Genomic DNA, 19,597 nt, shown 5'->3' on the forward strand with positions numbered 1-19,597 from the left:
TACCTTTTCAACCATAAGAGGTAGATTATTTCCCTCCCTCCCTCCCCCTTACCTGAGCTATGCACGTTTGACCTTGAACTCTAACCAAGGAATTGCATCATGTAAAGTTTTAGTATATTCAAACTGTGCCTTTTTCGATGAGGGAAATGAACTAAAGTAATAGGTATTTGTGCTTTCAGAGAAGCTATCGAGATTGTTTTCATCTAACTTTGAACCAGAAACGGGTCTTCACGTACTAGAACTGAATAGCGTGATGTAATACGTAAACATTGTCTGTGGACACTGAAAAATTGAATCTGTGGTCGAGGCCCTACTCGGACATCTCCAAAAACTTAGGTAATAAAAAGGGAAATACAGTCGAACCTGTATTAAGCGGTCACCCACGGGGTATACAAAGATGACCGCTAACATTACAGTGATTAAGCGGAAACAAATTCGGGACTTTGACAATGGCCATTTAATACAGGATGATCGCTTAATACGGTGCCACTTAACACCGGTTCGACCGTACCACCAAAAGGTAGGTAAATAACGTAAAAGTCTTGATGTAAAACAGCCGCTGAAAATGGCTCTCACGTAACAACATGCTGTTTGGAAAACTACTTGGGTGTGGTGGGTTGGGCAACACAAAATTAACTAGCATCTCATTAAAGGAAACCAGGAAAACGGGATAAGCTCTGGAATGCTAGGCCTCTTCTAATCTTTCAAAACTTGCACGAAAGGGTTGATTTTCCTCAAGCAAACCTGACCTACAGTCTCTTGCAATGACCCCAGAGCAGTGATGTTACCATTTTACATCCGAGAAGCAAGTAATCATACATTTCTTAACATTTGAGACAGGTTCGGATGCTGTGTATTACAGATTTCAACAAGTTCAAATGGAAAAGCGGTGTATTTGATATAAACAAGAGATACAAATTAAGCCATCTAATAAAATTAAATATCACAATTTTTATTTATTCAAAAAGATTTGAACTTGTTTCAATGGTGTGTTTGCAAGTATGACTGAAGGATGCGAATAAATTGTTGTGAAGGTAAGAGTAATTAGTTTTATAATTTCTTTTAAATACTGTATAAGGTAAGTAGTGTGGTATATGTGTAGCTGAATAATAGATTATTCTCATTTGTAAAGTGACATCTAGATAAAACAGAACATTCTTGAGAAGAAAGTGGTATAACCTTGTAAATATCTATATTAAAACCCTGATTGACAAATATCATAACACACACCAAGACGTGTGGTGACTTATCTGAAGTCTCAAAAATGGTTTAAACTAGTTCGGATTCAATTGTTTCATTTTTCTTATATCATATCTAACATTGTTTATTTTCGATAAATTTACGTCCGATGTTCTAGATGTAATTTAATCTTTGAAATCTAGTTGCGTGTTATCACAAAAGCTGACTACGCTTCTGAGCTATCTATAAGTTAACGTGAGCGAACAGTGGCTGCAAAAGAGAATAGCTCTTCCTCATTCGTGCAACGTTTACACAACAGTCTCTCTTTCCATACGTCGCTCTAGATTTGTGGTAAAACAACTTTCGATTTGAAGTGAAACAACTTCGAAGCGACGCAACTGGAAAAAATACTTAACTCGATATCCTGCTTTTTCGTTACTGATATCTACGCTTTATTTTTTTCTCAGTTCGTGAGCGAGCGGTATTCTACAAATCCTGCAATCTGATTGGTTCCGAGAGCGGGCAGTATTCTCCCCACCCGGCCCGCTCACAGTGGGCGGTTCTATTCGCAACCATTTGTTAGGTCTTAGTAAAAATAAAAATGTTATTCACCAGCCAAAGTCGGTCCGTATTGGGAAAAATTGTGCCCTCTGCCTTGTGTACCGCCTTCGGCCTACGGCCTCGGGCGGTATCCAAGACCTCGGGCACAGTTTTTCCCACTACGGACCTCCCGTCTGGTGAATAACATATATATATATATCTATGAACACCCACCCAACCTCGCTCACTGACTGCTGTTAACTAGAATTAAGATTGCTCTGTTGAAAACTCCCCTTGGTATTTGTGAGGTGACGTTGAAGAGTTTCTTGTAATTCCGTGACTTTCTTCACCAAATGCTCCACCCTGCGAGAGAACGTGTAATAAATAAAAATCTATATCACTATATTGAGAACTTGAACAATTTTGTTTCTGTAGTAGTTCATGAACAACAAGCTATTCTCATGAATGACGTATCTCTTTGGTCATCGATTGTTTTGAACAGATAAGAGATACAATGATGCCAAAATAGATCAGGGCAGTGCAAGCCTTTGTTCTTGCTTTGACAAAATGTTATTAGCAATAAATAAATAGGACTTAATTTATAGGGGATAACTCTGAAGAGTTACAAACTGATAACCTTGTGGCCCGCTAAACTGGAAAAACATGGTAAAAGACAGACCATTTGGCCAAGCAGTTGAACTTAGGGAAACCGAGAACAAATCCAGGGAGTTTTAGGATGAAGGGCCACCAGATTACAGACCAGCACCTCAATCACTCAGCCACACTATTTCCTTCACTCCGAAAATATTTCCACAACCAGGACAAGTTGTTTGAGGCATTTCCAACCCAATTCGAAGATTTTTGTTTGGTACTTCCTTACTTCAACTAACTGGAGACCTGCGTCAAATACTTGTGGCCACACGAGGGATTAAAAAAATCAAGGACCCGAATTCGGAAGTGTTGTGTTATCTCAGACAAAACTGGTCTCCACTCAGTACCTTTACCACTAAAAATTCAATTCACCTTTCACTGGTTCTCCTAACCCTCTCCTCTGTACCAGTTCTCTTTTCCTCCTCAATGCGCTGTAGATAGTTGGCTGCACTTTCTATTTCAAAGAGTCTTAGCAGTTCAAGATCCTCTGCAGTAAACTTAGCTAAAAGAAAATAATAATTTTTTTGGGTGTGCATGACATAATACGCTTTAACTGAAGAGGTTGTCCTGTAATAATTTAGTTGAAACTCCTCCATATAAGAAATTGAACTCAGTCACTGCATGAGAGTATAGTTATCTTATCTATATCCACGAGTAAGAGACAAAAACACTACAACGAAAAATTAGAAAGTTACAAAAAATGTGCCAAGATAATATTTACAAAGGAAAACTAAAGCGGCACAACCTTACAACAACACAAAAATAAACAACTTACGAGAGACTTTATTATGCTTTCTACACTTCCTCACAAGCCACCGCACAAACTCGACAAGATGGAAAATAAAAGCGAAAGGTGTAGCCAGAGGTGGGTGTTTGTTGTACTCCATAACAAGATTATAGTACTGGTACTTCCATATCTGATACGAGTGAAGTTCAACCTCATTAAACACGTTGCTGAAATAAAACGAATGGGTCATTTTAGTAAACTTAGTTACAAGAAAAGAACGTACCAAATGAATTGAATCAGAAAAAGAAACTGTGGTGCCACGTTGGTGTAGGGGGCGAAACTGTCTTCATTTTCTTTGTTTTCTCAGCCTAATGACGTGTTTATGACTCTGTTGTTGCCAAAACTGCCCAAAAAACTCTTTTTGGACAAAAAAAAAAGTTCCCTAGGAGTTATGAGGTATGTAACCGGGTACAAGACATTTTTCGTTTTTGTCAGAATCATGTCGGGTGATCATAACTGGGGTAGCCATTTAGAAAACAGGATTTACTTCATCGGGCCCACTGGCGAAACTAACCATGTGATAACTTGGATATTCGACACAAAATACCGCAGCCTGGGAGGCAAACAGTCTGCGACAGAAAGAGACTAACAACTAGTCAGAGAAGCAGCATAAAGAGGGCTCCTTCTCCGAGGTTTCAAACTACAGGCCAATTTCGTTACTCAGCATTCCTGGAAAGCTCCTAGAAAACCAGATTTGTTCTAGCCATCTACAAGATTGTGGCTTCTTAAGTAAACACCAATGGGGCTTTAGAAAAGGTTGCTCCTCAGAGGACTTACTTCTCACCATGACAGAAAAGTGGAAACTAGTTATGGACAGAGGTCTAATTGTTGGGGCCATATTTATTGACTTTCAAAAAGCCTTTGATACCGTGTCGCATGAAATTCTATCCTTAAAGCAGTTGACATCTGTGGCCCATTACATCAGTGGCTAATGAGCTACTTACTTGATAGATACCAACATACAGAAGAAAACAATCAGAGATCAATGTCTCTTCCTATTAAATTTGGTGTTCCTCAAGGATCCTTGCTTGGTCCAAGATTGTATACTATTTATACTAATGACCTTCCTGATCAAGTAGAAGATGGCTCCATTGTGATGTATGCTGACGACACCACAATCTACTCAATTGGTCAAAATGTTGAACAATTCATTTTATCTCTAAATGGCCTGATGACACAGACGTCCAAGTGGAACTCTTTAAAAAATTGACAACCCACTTCTCTAAACCGAAGCTATGATAATGAAAAAGCAGCAGTTAATTGACCCTTGGCAGCCGTTACATTTTGGCCATGGCTTTGTGAAGTTTTTCAGTTCTACAACCTGTTTAGGTGTTATGACTGATAACCAACTCTCTTGACATGCTCAAGTAGACAGAGTTAAAACTTCATTTTCCAAAAAAATTTGTGCGTTAAGGGGAATGTCATATTTACCCAAGGTTTGTGAACAGATTTCCAGGCACAATTACAGACAGGAAAAGAGAAACACATCAAGAATTGAAAACTACAAGCTTCTCATTAAAAATAGCACTTTTCAGTGTCGCTGATTGACAGATGATAATTGAAAGTATAAGACATAATACCTGAAGATAGCAATAAGAAGATTGATAAGAAGCACGTTGGTGATAAGTAAATATCCACCCATGAATATGCGATGAATCCACTTTAGATGTTCTCCATCATGCAAAGGAATTTCGCCCGTAGTAAGCTTGCCTTGCTCAACTGAAAAGCAGAACAAACATGTCCCAAATGTGGTAAAGAAGCTCAAATTATTTAGAGGGTTTCCAATCAAAAATCATAGTACCAGAAATTCATTGCAGACACTCTAAGAGACGCGAGCGGATCAACTTTGCATCTGCATCCGTGTTGCAAGCTGCTGTATATATGTTTTGTTTTTGATTTTATTGCTATCAATTGAAACTTTTCTCTACAAATAACGTGAAGAATCTCAATTGCTTACCTTCCTGATCAACAAACAATTCTCCATATACGTGCCAGTAAGGCTTGTAGAACAGATCATTAATCACACCCCAGTATGGCTCTTTGTTAGCAAAGAACAACGCCTGCCTGAACACACCATAACTACACACAAACACCAACAAGAGACAAAGCCACATCATAACGTCTGCAAGCTGTAAAGATAAATTCAGTGTAAGTTTAACCTATCTTTCAGTGCAATCTCCAAATAAGTATCAAAGGTAATTCAGGACTGCCTCGGTTTTGCTTTTTTACGCTCTCTACTGAAAAGGCCTACAAAACTTGCACCTATCAACCAATTAGATGCTAAACTAAACCCAGACACGACTTGATCATCCACGTTTTCCTGGGCTTCATGCAGTTTACCTATTTTTATCCTGACCTTAATTCTGACTGGCTGTTGTGATTACTTTGATTTTGATTTTTCAATACTAAACTGAAAACTCCTAAATGTTCTTTTTGCTAAATAACTAGTTGAAAACCATGACTTGAAGGTTTACTGACTAATACACAACCCAGCAAACAGGTGATAGGAATAGACAGTAATATCGAAAGAATATAATACTAAATTATATTGATCATTATTGCAAAAATCATCACAACATGCAGCTGGAGGGGACGATCATAAATCATTGCTTGAAAAGTAAAAGAGTTCAGCAAATGCAAAGCATAATACTAAACCTAGACCAGCTCTTAATGCCTACGAAGCACTGATTATGTGACCAAGGGAGAAATAGCGAGTGCTTTGCTTGAATACCCGTGGTTGAAAAGGAGTGGTGGAATCCAATCATTTATGAAATTTATGACTAGTTGACCATAAGCATTGATATCCCATCATTTTTATTACTCAGTGCACATATATATCAAAATGGAACCTTTACTCACAAACTCAACCAACTAATTTTAACAAGGCCAAAGGGTGAAGGCTGAATAATTTGTACTTCAGTAGTCCATGCTTGAGTGTGTTTGTTCAAGTTCTGTTTTGCCTTAAAAGGACCCACCGGTAAACTACTTACCATTCTTTTTATCATAATAATCTTTGGCCCCAGGTAACCACTAACAAAATACACTCTGTAAAGTCTGAAGGAGAAAATGACGAAATTCACACAATACAAAACACGGGCTGCTTCCCATGTGACATCGAAAAACCGTAGGATAAAACCAATGAGAGCGATTGCGTTCGCAAATGTGTCCACAATGTTTACGTAGGTGTTAAAATATAGTTCCAACTTGCTTTTAAAAGTGGATGTCTCTTGATTCATGACCTGTGGATATGAATGATCGAGAGGCTTTTCAGGTGACTCAAAAGGGAATAATAGGCAAAGAAAACTAGGAAAGGGAAGGGGGAAACAGGATACATCATCAAAGGGGCTAAATATACCATTAAATTTTCCTAACCATGAACAAAGGAATAGCAACTCCCAAATCACAGACTCCACGCCCAAAGGTTGACTCCAGTTGTATTTCTATACAAAATATTACAAAGGTCAAATCCTAACACAGGGTGGTGGGGGGGGGGGGGAAGATGGAAGGGGTTGGGGACGTTATTCACATTGTGTTCTTAGGCAAGGCACAGACTCTATTAATCCGGGACTGTAATAGGGTACAATTATATTTACAGGTAACTCAAACTAATCTAATTTCTGTAAACAAGTTCGAAATTCATCCGCTTTAGTTCTCTGTTACTCACTTGTCTAATTTCATCCATAATTATGACACCAATCCAACACAAGAGCACAATTTCATAGATGGAAGGCCAAGACTTATGAAATGAGAATAAAATTACAAAAGCGTACAATCCTAAAAAGCACAAGTGCATTCCCTGGAAAAGAAAAAAAAGAAGAGATAAGGTGAAGAATTAACTTTAAAATGTGGTTGGTTCATTAAGTTGAGCAAGCAAAGTAAAAACTTTGAGACAACTGCAGACAACACCATAACATTTCAACTACTTGCCCCTCCAAAATGGGTAATAGAAAAAAAATGGACATTGTTTCACCCCATATTATGCGTTAAAACTCATGAAGCTTTACAGCTTACTCTCTTGTTATTTTTTAAAAGTACACAAGCCAAGAGGCCTATTATGTTCATCAAACAAATGCATGACTATTGATTTATGTAACTCATACTTACTACATGTATTACTACACACAAAAACGGAAAAATACTTCCCCAAAAAGGGCTTAGCCTCAATCACTAACAATATTGTTAAATGTTGAAGTCTTAACTCAAACCGTGTTAGGTAAATTAAGAAATGGGTAACAACATTTATTTTCTTACCAGATGGGACCAGAACTTTGTTATTGGAGCATTGTAGAAGATAAGGACCTTTTTCCACAGAGGCACCGACCAGCTGTGATTTTCGTCGTCATAGAATAAGATCTTAAGAATCATTGGTGGGCAGATAATAGCAAGGATTACCTTAAAAAGAGATTGGAAAAGTTTGGAAAAGTTCCTGCAGGCCTTAGACGGAGCACTTGAGAAAAAGCGTCCTAAATTAACACCCAAGCCAGTTGAACCATATAACAACAAAAACTTTTAATCCGATGGAGAATCAGACTAAATTCATATCTTCTGCAGAAACAAGCAGAGACAAGCAGAAAGTGCACTTGACTATGTTCCCATGGTAAATACTATTAAATCATATTTAATGTAGTTAACAACTAGGAACTATGGTCTCGAGTATTTTTGGTGTTCTTTGGTGGTGTGTTGGCCATTTGTAGCATAACTATGTTTGCGTTTGTAGCATTTACCATTGTTCATGAGCATGGGGGCAGATTCCAGTCCAGCGGTATGTTGCTTTGGCACATGCGCAGGCCATGTGCCTACATTTTGTTTGCATTGTACTCAAAGCTTTGTTAGCATAGCATGGTGTGGCGTGGCGCTCCAGTAGCGTAACGTTTCTCTTGGTTCCCCTCCCTCTGCTTTCTTGGTTTAGGGTCTCCCCCTCCTTTCCGGGATTCTTTTTCCCCTTGTTTCAGGGGTTTGTGCATTTTACTTCCACTGGGCTACTGGCCACAGTGTGACAGGTGCTATAGTGGGGGGCTGGGCGTGGCTGGGCGTGGGGGGGCTCGTGGCCAGGTTGTGGGTTGGTAGGCCTGTGGGTGTTCTTCCGCTTTGCGGTGTAATTGCAGTTGCATGCAGCCCCCTGGCCCATGGGCACCCAACCTCCACTTGCGACGCAGGCGTTAACGTTTGAGCATGATCGGTAAGTTAGTGGTGGAGTTTGATTTAGCCAATCACAGAGAGTTAAAGCTGATTTGTCTAAGCCGGTATTGTCTCACTAGTGCCATTTTCTAAGCACTGAAACAAACCATTCTAAATTGGCCATCAGTTTGTTAGCTCAAATCAACGATCAGAACAGCTGATGGCTTTAGATAAATTTTTTTTAGCAGCAGTAAGTGTAAACACAACACTTGAATTGTATTGGTTAGCAGGTTGACAATGCTCTGTGCTTTGGGCTAAACTGTGTGCCTCTTTTCAACCAATTAGCCGTTAAATTAAATTCAATCACAACTTTTGTATAAACACATCTCCCTTTCTAACGTTGCTCTTGACTGTTAAAACTACTTGTCTGAATTTACTATGATCGGAAGAAAACCACTACATCATAAGAACGCTTAAGAGAAAAGTTTCAATACAGGAAATGAGCTGCATACCTTCCAGTACTGAACTCCAGGCATACCACGTGACTTCCAAATGCTATTCAGACTTGATTGACAGCATGGATGTGCTAGGAATTGCTCTGCTTTCGCTGCAGCTGCCAAGCTAAGGGGGCTCATACCACCCCACTTGGGTATCTCCCTCTCAACCAACATCTCTGCCAACACTTCGTCTTCGTTGTAACACACATCAAGAACACCAAGGGCTAATGTTTCAAATTCACTGACATAATACAAAAATAACCTATCAATGACCTCTACTATAAAAGAAGGCCAATGAAATAAAACAAAGCGATTACAACCTCAGCGTGACTTTCCATTTGACTTTAGGGCTTTGGTTTTGGAAAATGATGAGACCAGTCACAATTTGGTTTAGAATTGTTTCGTAAACTTAAGATAGACGTCAAGTTTTACATAAGTATTCAGTCTAAATTATAAAGAAATCATTCCCTAAACATCAAAACCTAATTGAATTCAGTGGTGGGTAAAACAGAGTTAAAACGTAAGAACTGTGGTCACAAATTTGAGGCAAATATTTAAGTACGCTACATTGAGCTTCAAGGTTTTCATGCGCACGTAGGAAAACATACAAATGAAGACCAGGTCACACATTAAATATGCAGGTAGCATGCTATCACAAACTGGATAACATTGGCCAACCAAGTATCGTATTTCCCTTACCCTAAGGGCCTTGAACATTGTCCACAAAGTAGGGGCATGCACCCCCTCCCCACACCATCTCTTTCTTGAATTCACCATTTAAAATCTCAAACAAATCTACCCAAGTGGCATAATGCTTCATTTAGCTTCATATTACAATGAACTCAAGAATATCCAGGCCTTTCATTGTACTTACACTGCGTGTTGCTTCAATGCCCTCTTGCTCTCAAAATAGTCATCTTCAACTTGATCATGCATGGCTTGAAACAATCTACTCGCTGCCAATGCATCAGACACAGCTTCTTCTCCTTTCTCCCACATGAATCTTGCCAGTTTATATCGATTCATTAATACTGCCCATAAGAAGAGCTCTCTAAAAGGCTTCTCAAACCGCGTGGCATTGTAGGCCCTCTGCACTTCAAAAGTTTTATCTAAAGGCTGAAATTTTGCCGATTGGCACAAAGAACCATTCTCTCCATCAGATTTATCCCCCGTGTCAGGTGCTACTCCAAACAGGCCAGCAACTCCTGCAGCCAGGGCGTTGGCATGGGGTGTATCAACCTGATACATTGGCTCATAATAAGCACCAATAAGTTCTTTGATAAGCACACCAATGTCTTTAAGGGAGTATGGCCCTTCCTTGAACAAGGAAACAAACAAAAACAAGTTTAGATAAAACTTCAGACAGAAGGGCAAATATATCACTCATTTTTTGTTAAAAAAAGTAGACTTTAGGAGTCACTGGCTATAAGGGTTACATAAGGTAATTCTTTCACCAGCCAGCTAAACCCCACAATCGTTTAGTCAAGGTAAGACTATAATAGGTCTTTCCCTCCATTGCATTAAACATGTATACATCTATACATCTTGATGCCCTTCTGCATGACAAAACTACAACAGGAGAAATCTGCACCAAAGCTATCTAAAAAGTATTTATAGTATCTCACTAGTTTAGTTTAAGATTTACTTACAGAAACATCAGCAATGTTCCTTAGGAGAGAGTATAGATGACTTCCAGGTTCTGCCTGCGAAGTTTGTAAAATAATGACAACAGATAATCCCTCAAGCTATGATTATGTATTTCTCTTTCTCCAATGTAGCGGACAAGCTCATGGTACAAATTGCTCATCATCTTCTCCTGTAAATTTTGCTTAAGAAATGTTTTTTAGCCTTCATCTTTTGGCAGAAAGAAGTAACAAATTGAATCTTATTTCATTAGACCCCTTCATTCCACAATGAGCTTTGAACTATAAGATTACTGTGACAGTCACAGGCAGTAACAGAACATTTTGTGAAAAAAACAAGCTACAAATATAAACTTACCGAATTGTAAAGTTTCCTTAGCCTTGGAACAGTCAAAAAGTCTCTCATACTGACTCCATTTACTAGAAAAAGCCTTACAAAATCAACACGATCCAGCTGTAGAGCATTTAGCATGACATCATCGAGGCCTTCGCTCTAGAAATGAGATGATCAAACTCAGTGAAACGAAACACGTGAAAAATAGCTATACATTGCAAATTTGACATTGTGCCATCATGTATCATTCAATTAAAGCCCCACAAGGGAATATAATTGCCTGAGTGCTAGCAAAGTTTATTTGAAGCTGATAACAAAAGAACAGTTGACCACACAACTTAACAGGTTATTACAATCTTGCTCCAGTTATGTATCATGCTACAAAGCAACTCTAATAAAGTAGTTTCAAAACCAGACTTAGAAGGCTTCGTTATATCGTTAAATCTGAATGGCTGAGAGGGTGACATTAGTTTCAAAAACCCAGTCATAGAGATGTGTTAATGAAAACGATGAACCCCTGGATTAATTTTGATGTTTCATCCAATTCTCAGTTGGACCTCAAGTCGGAAACTTTGTTGAAATAGTCTCAATTAGTACAACTCCATTACCGAGTATTAGGAAACTAAACCATTTACAGGTTTTCAATAGACCACAGATAGTCCCAGACCTTGGTACCTCAATGAACTGGTCTGTTTTAGTTTTTCGCCCTTTACATGGACCAAGGTGGAAAAGAGGGGCTTCTCGTGGTCTATGTTATCACTTACAGGCCAGTCAGCATCAGGAGTAAATATCTTTTCTTCAGCCATGTCAACTCTATTCCATGTTAATGCCAGTTTTAACTGATCCATTCGATTGGCACCCTGTCCGAGTAAATCATATTTCCCTGGATCACCATTGCCAGCTCCTAAATCAGCAGGAAAAAAAACATAATGACCAAAGACATTACTTCATTCATCCCATTATGGATCATTGTACACTTGTTGGCAGAATTCGAAGTCTCACCTTTGAGCAAGGCACTGAGAATGGCTAGGTCAAGGTCAAGGTTATTTTTCTCATCGATCTTGTAGACAGTGATCTAGGACAAAAGAGTTCATCACAATTGTCACAAGGACTATGTTAATTCAAAAAGCACAATAGATGTTGGAAACTTAAGCAGAAGTGAATGCACACAATGCTGGTCATCACTTCTTGATGCTCTTCATTAGCAAATTACTGGTATTACAAAAATTTCAATTAAAGTCAAACCAGTAAGGGAAATTTGAAAAGTTCTATGAAATTGGTTTTGGAAAATTTGAAAACCTGTCAAGCAAAAATTTTGAAAATTGTCAACCCTTCTTGGAAAATTGAAAGGAAAAGTTATCAAACACTCGCCCTAGTGCAAGTTGATAATGGACTATCATTGGAAGAAACAACTTACCAGATGCTCATCATAAACACAACTGTTAACAATGTCTACAATTTTCTGGACATAACTTTCATCGCCTGCGTACTTTGGAAAAGATTCCCGGATTTTTGCAGTGAGACGAGGTAGCTGATCTTTCTTTACTTGGCGCACTGTTCTGTAATCAGATTCAGGAAAGTTATGCTAAAACAAAATTCCCTTTTTATTGTCAGGCCACTCTTCATACTGCTTGTTCTTAGAATTATTAACTTATTTCTGATCATGTGAGGTATTAGTCAAGTCGAGATCTCTTTTCCTTTTTGGTAAATTAGAACCAAAATACACATACCCTGGCCAAGAAATGATTCAACACAACTTGACAACATCTCTTCCAACATCTTGGCTCACGACTAAAACAGCCACCTCTGCAATCCTTTCCCCATATTCTTTAATCACCGATCAATAGACTTTCAAAGGTTTTCATAAAATGGAACTCATTTTCTTTCAACACATATGACAGCAGGACAGTTTTGCAGCAATTAAGTTAAACTGAACCAGCAAGACTCTTGATCACTGAAAAACTTTTCTATGGGTCAAGTTTATTCTCTTTGACTCAATTAAGAATACTTACATTAGAAATTTGAAATGACGGGTCAAACTCTCTTCTAATAAATAATATCAAAAAGTAAATAAATAAACCTACCCAGGGACACAGTTGTGATGTGCAAAAGCCAAGATATCAGCAGCTCTCTTGGTTCCTTCCACCACAACTGCTGGAATGCCATGCTTCACAGATGCTTTGACAGCCTTCAGTGCATCCTCTCCTCCTTCAACAATCACTGTCACCACAGGAACCCCAAACCCAAACTCTACAATGAATAAATCATGTGGAAAAGTGTTCAGGATGAAAAGTCAATTTAAAAACATTTAAAGACTATTCATTATCCTTCTTAGCTAAAACCAAGATCTTCAGGTAGCGAGATCATGTCTTTTAATATCTAATGTTTGTTTAATTCCTAAAAATAATTTAATTGCCAGTTTCCCTAATGATCAGGGAATTTATTTGGCAAGTTCATTTTTGATTGTATAGCCAGAGGACTGAGTCTTTCTTTTAAAATATCTTTTTGAATTCTATTAACAATCTCTTCCAAACCCTTAGGAGACCATTGAAAGTCCATGATAATATTCAGGAGATTTTCCATGCATTTCAAGCATAGTTAATGCTTTTCCCAATTTTGTGATTATTTCAAACACTGCTTGTAAATTAAAACTACTGCCCCAGTAAAGCTACTTCCAACAAAAGTTCAAAATAACAAGATCCCACCCAAGTATGTCTTGTTCCATTTCAATGTAAGTCTAGCCAGAGACAATGAATTATTATGCTATCAGTAATTAAACATTGTTTCATTGTAAGAAATATAGCACCCCTACAACCAAAGCCCTACAAATAAGTCTAGACTAGCCAATGGTTTTCATGTTAAAAACTTAATTTAAAAACAAGTAAGATTTTACAAAGAGAAACATACTACAAAGGAGATGTAAGGAATTTACATCTAACACCTGAATTCACTTCTCAAAGTCAACTCACTTTGTCTCTGAATATTAGGTTTGTTGGCTATGACTCTCTCCAGCCGTGTCCTAAATTGAACTTCTTTAGCTCCTGCTTGCCCCTGTGTACCATCATCCACCAAAAGAAAATGGCTGTGATCTGGATTGAGGGACACAGGTTTCCCTCGCTCAAATGAATGCTCTACCCTGTAAGTTGCTGGATAGCATCCCTAGAAAAGAGAAAAAGGTCATACAATTTTAACACTTTGGATTGCTGCCTTTGGCAACAAACTGCTGAAATTTACCAAGTTTACAGAGAGTGCATATATTTTTAGAAAAGCAAAACCAATCCTAAGCAAGAACAAGACATAGAAAGTTTCTCTTAAGTATAGTCCTGACAAGCTGAGTACTATTTTGTGAAAAACAAACTTTAAAACACTTTTCTGCAAATAGATTTTGTTTGAACTTTGATATGTAACAAAACAAAAGCTTTCTTCAAAGAAGCAAAACTAACAACTCTAAAGTCTATTTTGAGATCATGGTAGATCTGATTAATTTTCCACTTTGCCATCAGAGCTCCATCTTTCTGAAATCTTACTGCAGACAGGTATTCTTTTTCCTCACCTTGCCCTCTAGTGGGCTAATCAAGTGCTCGTTTCTCTCTATATATCCCCATGTCGCAATACCTATGCATCTGATGCGCCGGCGACTTGATAACCCTCCCCAATGCATGGACTGACCCTCCTGCACAGCTTGACCTACAGCCCTCATCACACCAAGATTTACACCACCTGCATGAGCACAACCAGTAACAGATTAAAGCTACGATTGAAGGGCAACTTCCAATTGAAAGGTAAAAGAAATGCCATATTGCATTTGTTCAAAAGTATCCTCCCCTATAAATGATCAAGAAACTTGCTCTACTTTCCCAACAAATCAGATCCAAAACTGAAACCAAAAATAACTTGTTCACTTTCACCATCCCATGCTTCAGGCAGTTTGTATAATTTTACATTGAGTTTAAGCTGTACACTCGAAAGTTTCTACAATAAATTTTGCCTGACACATTATCCAGCATTAGCAGTTGCAAATGGCCATTAAGACACCAGTTTTTTAAATTTAATAATCCCTGTCATTTTTAGAAATATTAAAGTAATTCTTGATGTATTTGGAAAAAAAAATCAATCACATTAAACTTCACTTGAAATTACAATAACTTGTTGATAGGTTTAGTTCTAGTCAGAGGTACACCTAAATAATACCATATCCATAAGAAATAACCATTCAAAGACATGATTAACAAAGAGAAAGTCTTAAATTATTCTAGTCCAAATATAATAAAATATGTGTGATACAACAGATTTAACAGGCTGTTAATTTTACCAGTTATTATCCAAGCACCACTGTGAGTTGTCTTAGCTGCCTTAATGAGGCCTCTGTTGAAGATCTCTTTATGGTGAGGATCAAGCTTGAAATTTTTCAGACCTCCATGTACTGATATTACAATGTCTGGCTTCTGTAACTTCCACTGTCGCACCATAAGCTCTAATGTCAACTCTGGCCTTGTGTTGTCTGCTAGACATATGTACTACAATTTAGAAAAAAAACATGTACCAGCTGTCAAGTCATAAATTCAGTAGGAATAAATTCAAAACAAAATAATGATTCAAACATATTTCAAGATCAATTTAACCAAGTGTGAAATTATCTCTAAATACCATAAGGAACCTATGAAAATTTATCAATAAAGAATTCAAATCAGAAACTCTCTGAATGTATTTAATCCACAGTTTAATAATAAATCACCAGGAATAAACATACATGAAAATAATCAACAGCCACCCTGACAAATATCATTGTTAGTTGTGATTGTTGCTGACAAAGCCTAGTTGAACAGATCCTCAAGGCCTATTAATCTTTCAACCATATACTCATTAACAATCCTTCTCCAAAGTGAAGATGATCAATAGTGGTTAATATTGACTACCAGATAGGTAAAGCAGTGAGGTAAATATTCACCACTTTCACTGACCACAGGGTCAATAATTGTGTTAGTCTATATCACAGAAACCAAAAATTATTCTGAAACTATACCAAGAAACAGTCAGAATTAAACTCTTAACATGCATTGCTTGACAATGAATAGCACTTGCTAATCCCTTCCGCACCAACCAATCACCACATGCAAAAAGCTCTATTCACCTGTATGGCATAATTTATATTTATAAGTACTCTATAACAATTATCATAATCAATACTAACTATTTAACAGATGAAATAATCATAGTAATACATTAGAAATCAAACCTTGGCAGGGGTCAAAGATGAACTGTATGCATTTACAAACTTTATCTGACCAAAGCCATTTGTTGGAAACTCTTTTATGTCATCTTTTGGTGACCAGTTTTCAGGTCCTGTCTTTATTCCATAAACTTTCCCTTCACATCTACTGGTTTTCATCAATGGTGGCAAACCTGTTAACACAACATCACCAGCTCCATGATTACAAGATAGTCAAGAATTAAGAGCTCAAAAATCTCATATTAATCATTTTCATTCTGACTTATATTACTAAGCAACTCTTATTTCATCTTTAACTGCACCATAAAATACAAAAAAATGAAACAGGAGATGCCAATCAAGCCCACATAATAACAAAGAAAATTAACTCTTCTTTCAAACTATTTTGTAACAAAGATTTTAAATTAGCCAAGTTCTAAAAGGATAACAACCTCCACACCCAAAAATCACCAAGTCCAGTTTTTAAAACAGAATCTGACACCAATGCGCAAAACTTTTAGACACAGTCTCATTGCTCCCTGGCCTATAAAACCATTATTATTTGGAATCTAACTAATAAATATTTCTTTAAATTACATATCCAGAAAAAGGGCAACTTCAAAACATTTTTTACCCTAACCAGTCTGAATGGTCTACCATCCAATCTTTCATATCCCTTACTACATAAATGGTGCACTCTTGAACCCCAAGACCTGAGTGTGCAGATAAAATAATTCTAACCATATAAAACAAAAAATTTGTACAGAAACCTTCACTCTTGGTGTACTGGACCCTTTCTTTTGTATTTAACACTCACCCTCTGACTGACTGTCATTAGAACAGTCACTATCTTCAGCTACATCATGAGCTATCTCAAGCTCTTCATTTTCTTCTTGAACAGTGGTCAACTTGCTATGCTGATTTTCAGGGCGACCACAACAGCATCTAGAATATGACATAATGAGTACCACACATATATTAGACACACTAGGCTAGTGAAATTATAAAGAAAAAGAATATTTAAAGAAATGTACTGGACAAATGAAGAAATAAACAGTCTCTGTAATAGATAGTGTATTAGCAAGCTATATATTGTGACTCACAATCCAGGCTTTGCTTTGTCCTCAACATAATTGATACATTCCTTCCTTTTGAATGTCTTGTAAATCCAATCACTGTTCTGTAAATTAATGTACATTATTTATAAAGATGATGATAAAGGTAATGATAGGTAACAATATACTCATATTAAGGACATCTTGTGTTTTCATCCCCATCACATTCAATACTATCCTGATCATCAAGAGATATACATACTCTCAAGTTTGCATTGAAAGGCGATTGTGTAAATTTTTGCGATAAAATAAAAGCCTAAAAAAATTTGCAAAATTACATGTGATACTTGCAAAGTTTTCTGCCACATTAGCAATATATATTAGTTCATATAAGTAAAAGTATACATTATAAAAAAATCAATACCATAATCACCATTCACACAAGACTTCTCAGTCAGTTAAATAGCTACAAAGGACGAACTAGAGACAAGCAAAATGTGCGCAAAGCTCAAAACTAAGAGCAAGCAATAAGGCAGGTTTCTTTTACTTGCATATGATTGCATGCACCAAATGATGTCTCTTTCTAATGGAAATTTCAAGGGTCTCACTTCTCAAGTAATCAAAATTTTCAGGAAATTTTTGCTCAACAAGCAAAAGAAAGAGGGATAGGTTCTCTGCTTGTTTCCAAAGACTTAATCATCTCCCACTTACTTCTCTCTGTATTTGATATCGTTCAGATATACGCTTTGGAAGACTATCAGTCTCAGACAACAATCCTTTCAAGAAAGCTGCAGATCCACTGGCCAGACCAGACTCATGAGAACTCCTTAATTCATCTGCAATCTGCTCTTCTAGCACTTCCTTTTTAACTGCATTTGAGTAAACTTTTGCTCGGCGTCGTGCATGAGCAGTACTAACTCTTCTTTTTCTGTTTTTAACAGCAGGGCTATCTTGAGCAGCTTGCATCACCACCAGCTTATTCAAATATAACAAGTGAACTTGACCAACAATTAATGTAGGTGATTTGGTAATTTACTAATGTTATGAATAGACCTAAAATGAAAAGGATAGTTACAAATAAAGGCTTAAATTCCAAAACTTAATGTCTTGACATGCCCCTATGTTGATTAATTGAAGCATCTACATGAAATTTAAAAAAAATCTTTATGCGTTTCGCAACAGTTTTAGTAAAGTGAGACTCTTTGCACAACCTCATTGATAAGAACCAAAAAAATAAGATGAGAACGATTAGATTACATTAGCATGTACTTTTGAGGAATACTAAATTGCAGCATTGGAGGACTTCACCGTGTTTACACGTAGCCTCGTTCAAACACTCACTCACTCTTGTGTTAAACTGACTGGACATAAAAACACAGAAAAAAGTCCACTACTGCTTAATAACAAAATTACTGAAATTAAATGCATGCTTCTGTGCACTGCACTGCTTATTGAGTTTGCCTTAGTTGTGTCAAAATTCTCCCACCCCCCCCCCCCCAGTGTTTCCACTGTTTCGATCATGCCATGTAAACAAGGTTAGAAGTCGTCTATTTCTGCAATAACAGTGTAACGATTTTGATAAATCAGTAATGAATGACCTTGTTGAATACTTGATAAGACATTTTAAAATCACGTACTGCTCATACTATATCATCTAGCAGATGTTACAAAAGTAAGGTAATCTTTGATCTATCGAACAGTCAATATATTACGTGACAGTCTAACGTTAACGTACCCTTTTTTTCCAATATTATTCCGTGTCTACCAAAGCCATTTTCACTTAATTTTTCCAAACTGGCTTTTATCTTGAGAGTATAGAGTACTTAAGCTGTGCAATAAATGAATCAATCCTGTAACAACTATAACCTATACATATATTGTTGTACTATGTTGAAGGGTACATACCTCATCAAAGAGAACCGAAAAAGTTTAGGGTGATCTCATAGATCTCGAACGTTACTTCGCCTTCCCCTACGTTCTCCGAAACATCAGTCCTGCATACTTCAATCATATGTCTACAAACCCTACATTTTCCGCGAAGAAAAACGGAAAGACAGAACACATAAAGTTCTTAGTCATACTTTGGAACACACATACTTCGGAATACTTGAAGTGCATGTATATTGACTGCATGGTAACTAAGAGCTCTCACTAATTAGTACCCAGCCCTCTATGCGTTGGCCCTGAAGGTCAGAGGAGTAGAAAAGCGAGTTAATAATGACAAAGCGCACAATTTGCCTTGTCCTCTCTCACAGTCTTCCTACAAGAAGTTACTACTGCCGCAATCATTTATGCAAGGGCCGAACTCCTTTTCAAAGACAACAGACAGTGACCGATTTAATCGCCACACTGAGATAAAAATGAAGAAGACGCCTGTGACATCGAATAGAAGTCCATCGGAACGGCAACTGTTTTTTCCTTTCTTCAAGATTATGAGGAAAATTCAACAACTTACCTTGTGGCTTGCACAATCCCCTTAAAATCTAAATTTTAATAAATTAAACATTACACCTCAAAGAAGTCGAAAGAAACGAGAAAAAGATCTCTTTGATCTTCAGGTAAAAATTTTTAATGGCCTACTTAA

General features: G+C 37.4%; 1 protein-coding gene across 2 annotated transcripts; it reads right to left on the minus strand.

Moving 5' to 3' along the window:
* Positions 1–931: 931 nt before the first annotated feature.
* LOC113668748 (transient receptor potential cation channel subfamily M member 3-like) lies at positions 932–19,154 on the minus strand. Of its 2 annotated transcripts, none has more exons than XM_089197280.1 (24): positions 18,919–19,154; positions 17,725–18,066; positions 17,062–17,138; positions 16,776–16,903; positions 15,986–16,152; positions 15,062–15,266; positions 14,303–14,469; positions 13,719–13,908; positions 12,834–12,999; positions 12,167–12,308; positions 11,752–11,824; positions 11,514–11,653; positions 10,774–10,908; positions 10,422–10,475; positions 9,647–10,089; positions 8,788–9,013; positions 7,409–7,549; positions 6,822–6,953; positions 6,148–6,396; positions 5,115–5,286; positions 4,738–4,876; positions 3,146–3,324; positions 2,743–2,872; positions 932–2,082 (listed from the first exon to the last, which is right to left on the minus strand). In XM_089197280.1, the coding sequence occupies exons 2-24, from the start codon at positions 17,977–17,979 to the stop codon at positions 1,977–1,979; spliced, it is 3,816 nt and encodes a 1,271-aa protein (XP_089053406.1). In that variant the 5' UTR covers positions 17,980–18,066; positions 18,919–19,154; the 3' UTR covers positions 932–1,976. The 2 variants fall into 2 exon arrangements, with proteins under 2 accessions (XP_089053406.1, XP_089053407.1); XM_089197281.1 differs by having other exon boundaries at positions 17,725–17,988; positions 18,919–19,127.
* Positions 19,155–19,597: the final 443 nt, after the last annotated feature.

The sequence above is a fragment of the Pocillopora damicornis genome, chromosome 2 (genome assembly GCF_964200805.1).
Source record: "Pocillopora damicornis chromosome 2, jaPocDami1.2, whole genome shotgun sequence".
Taxonomy (NCBI): Eukaryota; Metazoa; Cnidaria; class Anthozoa; order Scleractinia; family Pocilloporidae; genus Pocillopora; species Pocillopora damicornis.